The 4906-nt window shown below is 43.7% G+C and overlaps 1 protein-coding gene across 1 annotated transcript; it reads right to left on the minus strand.

Annotated features, from left to right (window-relative positions):
- LOC146489342 (uncharacterized) lies at positions 1 to 4383 on the minus strand. The gene has a single exon (XM_085110578.1). It carries the CDS (start codon positions 4381 to 4383, stop codon positions 1 to 3), a length of 4383 nt encoding a protein of 1460 aa, XP_084966704.1.
- Between the last annotated feature and the right edge of the window lie 523 nt (positions 4384 to 4906).

The following is a 4906-nucleotide window of genomic DNA, read 5'->3' on the forward strand; positions in this document are numbered from 1 at the left end:
TCAATTAAGTTCAGCAGCTATATCAGCATCACAGGCTTCAAACAGGTGTAGCCGCTGCACTGGACGGCGAGTAACACTTCCGGATGAGGTCCGCAGGGTGACGGACCGGACAAGTCCATCGCGGCCTGTGTGGGTGTCTTCCACTCGTGCACGTGACCATTGACCCCGAGCTACACGATCCTCACTCACAAGGACCAAGTCACCTTTACGGATTTCACGACCAATCTTATACCATTTCTTGAGGGGTGTCAGGGATTTCAGATACTCTGCATGCCAACGCTTCCAAAATCCATTTACGAGCCTCTGGTGATACTGAAATCGTTTGGTGAGGGCTCTTGATGTCTGTTCTGAAACATGAGTGTCTTTAGTCGGACACACTTGAAGGTTTCTGCCAATCAGAATCTGTGCAGGGGTAATCACACTGTAGTCATCAGGGTCTGCACCCAGGTAAGTAAGAGGACGACTGTTCAGTTGTGCTTCAATTTCAGCCAAAATAGTAGTTAACTGCTCGGCATCTAACATTGCTTTGGCAAATAGTTTCTTCAATGGCGTCTTAACACTCTTTACAAGTCGCTCATAAAACCCACCCCACCATGGGGCCTTCTCCGCTATGAACTTCCACTGAATCTTCTTTTCGGACAAAGCACTCTGGGTTTGGTCTGATTCCAATACTCTCCAACATTGCTGTAGCTCCTTGTTAGCAGCCTTGAAAGTTTTTGCATTATCTGACCAAATAATGCTGCACATTCCTCTTCTTGCAATCATGCGTCTCAAAGCAAGGAGAAATCGCTCAGTCGTCATATTACACACCAACTCTAAGTGTACCGCACGGGTAACTGCACATGTAAATAAACAGATATAGACTTTATCACCACTGTCTTTCAAATACAAAGGACCAGCAAAGTCTAGTCCCACATTAGTGAACGGGGGCGCAGGCTTAATTCTGTCTTCAGGAAGTGGTGCCATCCGCTGACCAAAGGGCTTTGTTAGGTAATGGCGACATATTAGACAGTTCCTCAGTGTCTGACGGACAGTCGATCGTCCTTTGATCAACCAAAATTTCTGTCGCAAAACTGACAAAGTGTGTTCAACTCCAGCATGAAGCTCACGGCGGTGAACATCATCAATCAACAACTTAACAACAGGATTGTTGGAAGGCAAGATAATAGGATGCTTCTCCTCTTCTGGTAACAGTGACTTGTGAATTCTTCCTCCAACACGAAGAAAACCACTAGTAGGACACATAAACGGGTTCAAATTGGCCAGGTTGCTGTCCTTCACTGTACCATGCCGTTTACTTGACGTAATTTCTTCAGCAAAACTTGCTTCTTGTACATGAAAAATCAACCATTTTTCTGCATTTTGCATCTCTAAACCAGTTAAAGGGCTGTCAATCCTTTCCTCCTCTTTCACCCTTGAGTTTCTAACGAATCTTCTGATCCAAGCAACAGTTCTTAGCAAGCGACCGTACTTACTGAATCTTGTGAAGTCAATGAATGGCTCTTTGGGTTGCACAACACAACTGACACTAGCTTTACTCTTCCTCTCTGGTAAAGAATCCATAAGCTCAGACGAATTGCTTGACCATTTTGTCAAATTAAAGGCAGCTTTCTGCATAAGCTCAGTTGCACTTTGCTGCAATTTCAGTGTTTCCTGCACATTGTCTCTCCCTGAAGCAAAGTCATCAACATAAGTGTTCCTTAAAATTTCACTTGATGCAACAGGGAATGTTCCTTTACACCTTTTCACATGCTCTTGAATAGTACCAATGGCAAGAAAAGGACTGGAAACAACTCCAAATGTGACCCTTGTCATTCTGTAAATCTTAGGCGTGGCCTTAGGGTCCAAATCTCTCCATAGATACCGGTGTGAATCCATGTCTTCCTCTTTTAACCGGATCTGTAAGAACATCTTCTCTATGTCACCCATGATAGCTACATGATTCTTTCGAAAACGCAGAATAATTCCAACTAAATCTGGCTGCAATGCTGGGCCTGGCTCTAAGCAGCTGTTCAGAGAGACACCATTGCTATCTTTAGCTGATGCATCAAACACCACTCTTGTCTTGGTTGTCTGCTTGTCTTCTCTAATGACCGCATGATGGGGGAGATAAAACACAGGACGCCCATCTGTCGGTGTAACTTCATCACAAGGTACTTCTTCAGCAACACCATTCTCAACATACTTGTTAATCGCTTCTCGGTATGACGTAGCTTTCATTGGCTCTTGGAGCAGCTTCTTTTCTAGATTGTACAACCTACTTTCCGCTTGCCGGTAATTATCTTTCAATGCAACACGATCTTTCTTCCACGGTAAGGATACTTCATAGCGACCATCATTGTACGTTAGAGTCTCTTTAAACTTCTTCAAGACCATATCTTCAACATGAGTAGTAGAAACTGAACTTTCAGCAGGTCTAACACCAATGGACTCCAAATCCCAGAACTTTTGAAGTGTTTCATTCAATTGTTCCTCAACACCAATTTGAACATTCATAGACACAGTGCATTCTCGGTCATGACCACCTGTTGGTCCACAGAAGACCCAACCCAAAGTTGTGCGAACTGCAACTGGTTCACTGGAACGTCCTCTTACAATGTCTCTTGTCACGAAGGAATAATAGAAATCCAAACCAATAAGCACATCAATCTCCTGTTCATCTCTAGGGAACTCTTCAGGAAATACTATGTTCCGAAGATGAGACCATCTTGCTGGATGAATATCCACAGCTTCAGCTGGCCGGCATATTACTGGTGTAGTAAGCGCTTCAATACACTGAGGCTGTCCAGATTTATCAACAGGTGCCACAGTAAATGTAATTCTCTTCCGCAAAGTGTTCTTGGTAGCCTCTCCTCCAAATCCAGAGACAACAATTTTGACACTCTTCCCGTTAAGACCAAGCTCATCAATTACACTCTGCCGAACAAACGATGTTTGAGAACCAGGATCAAAGAAACATCTCACAACTTTTGAACACCCATTCACTCCACACAAAATAGCTGGTACAGTCTGCAGAATCACCTTTCCACCCGAGCCCACTGCAACAGAATTTGCCACAACTGAAGATGACACAGGAGGACCTGATGAAGGGGATGGTAATTCAGGGACCGATTCCACCTTAACTTCTTCCAAGTGAGGTCGAGCTGAATCTTGATGCAGGAGACTGTGATGTCTACCTTGGCAGTGCTTGCATGGAGGCTTCTGGCACACTTCAGCTCTATGACCAGATTCAAGGCATCGGAAACACAGACCCTTAGACGTTGCCTTTCTGAACCTTTCTTTTACAGGCAATGACAGAAAACTGACACATGACTTCAAACCATGGTTTTTGGAGCAAATGACACACTTGCCCTCTTGCGTTGTCGCACATAATGCAGAGGTGGATGACCTTTGCGAGCGGTTAAACTTGAAACGATTTTCACGATTTCCAGGATTTTCCTTTGCTGGAGCTTTCGAATCAAGAGAAGGAGGTTGGGAAGACTCTTTAGCTCTAATCAGTTGTTCCAAGAAAGTGAACAGTGTTTTCACTTCTACACAGTCCTGCTTAGCTATTTCCTCACTGAGCTCCAGTTCCCATTTTTCCACAACTTCTTTAGGTAGCTTGTCCACGATAAGGGGCACCAGAACAGGAGCCAAAGTTTCAGATTTAAACTTTTCACCCATGGACTCGACAGAACGAACGTGACCTATCACTTCATCGTAAAATTTACGCATGGAGGCTGCATCATCACAGCTCAAACGTGGCAAATGGATCAAGGATCTTACATGTGCATCGAGGATTAACCTTGTATGCCCAAATCTTTCCTTCAGGATTTCCAAAACTGGCTGGTAATTCGCTTGTACCACTGCAAAACCTTTCACCGCTTCAGCAGCCGAACCCTTTAGCGATCTCATCAAATACTCTAATTTTTGGACATCTGCCAACGACGCATTGTCGACTACCGAAACTTTTATCGACTGATAATAGGGTTGCCAACTCAAAACATTGCCATCAAAGGTTGGTAGATTGATCTTGGGTAGCTTAACTTGTACTTGAGAAGACGACTGAGATACATGTGGGTTGCTTCCCGCCAATTTCACTTCTGGCAAATGTTTACTTGAAAGATAACTCGTCATTTTCGCCATGCTTTCAATCACACGCCCTTCATACTCATTGTGACTCTCACACTCGGCATCAATGTCAGCATCTTCCAACATCGTGCACATTGTGCCTTGCACTTCTTGCAAATCGCTCCATTTGCTTGCGATGTTATCTTTCAACACTTGAATTCGTGCATGATTATCTTGTTGTGACAGGGCTTCGTCGACTGACTTCACCGTGTCTGTTAAAGATTTTCTCAGAAACCTTCTCTTTTTCTTGACAGCTTCTAAATCTTTCGACATTTTCAAACACCGTTTAAAATTCCACTGCAAATCCACTGAAGTTCCACTCGATCAAGGTGCTGCAACACACGTGTTTTGGCGCCAATCGCCAAGATGCGAAAACCCACTTTTTCGCGGCAAGAAACAGAAGTCCAACACTCCTTTTCGCTTGACCGATCGTCGATACTGTTCATCCGACTCAAAGGACCATGAAAATGAACGATTTATTCACTAAAACGCAACGAAAACTTAGGCAATACATTTCATGATTCTCGACCAGAACGTCGAGCAACGTTTTCATAACATAAACTCGGACCCAGTGTCCACTCATTGGAACTTAGTCTCCACTCATACACACGCAATGCGCCTTACACAAAATGAAACGCGGAATATAAATTTTCAGTTCGGAACATGACGTTACTGATTCGAGCAGTTTTCTCTTAACCTTTATGACGTTACTAATTTGCGCAGTTTTCTCTTATCCTTTATGACGTTACTGATTTGCGCAGTTTTCTATTATCCTTTATAACGTTACTGATTCGAG

Source organism: Pavona decussata, unplaced genomic scaffold (assembly GCF_977016875.1).
Source record: "Pavona decussata unplaced genomic scaffold, jaPavDecu1.1 SCAFFOLD_6, whole genome shotgun sequence".
Lineage (NCBI taxonomy): Eukaryota > Metazoa > Cnidaria > Anthozoa > Scleractinia > Agariciidae > Pavona > Pavona decussata.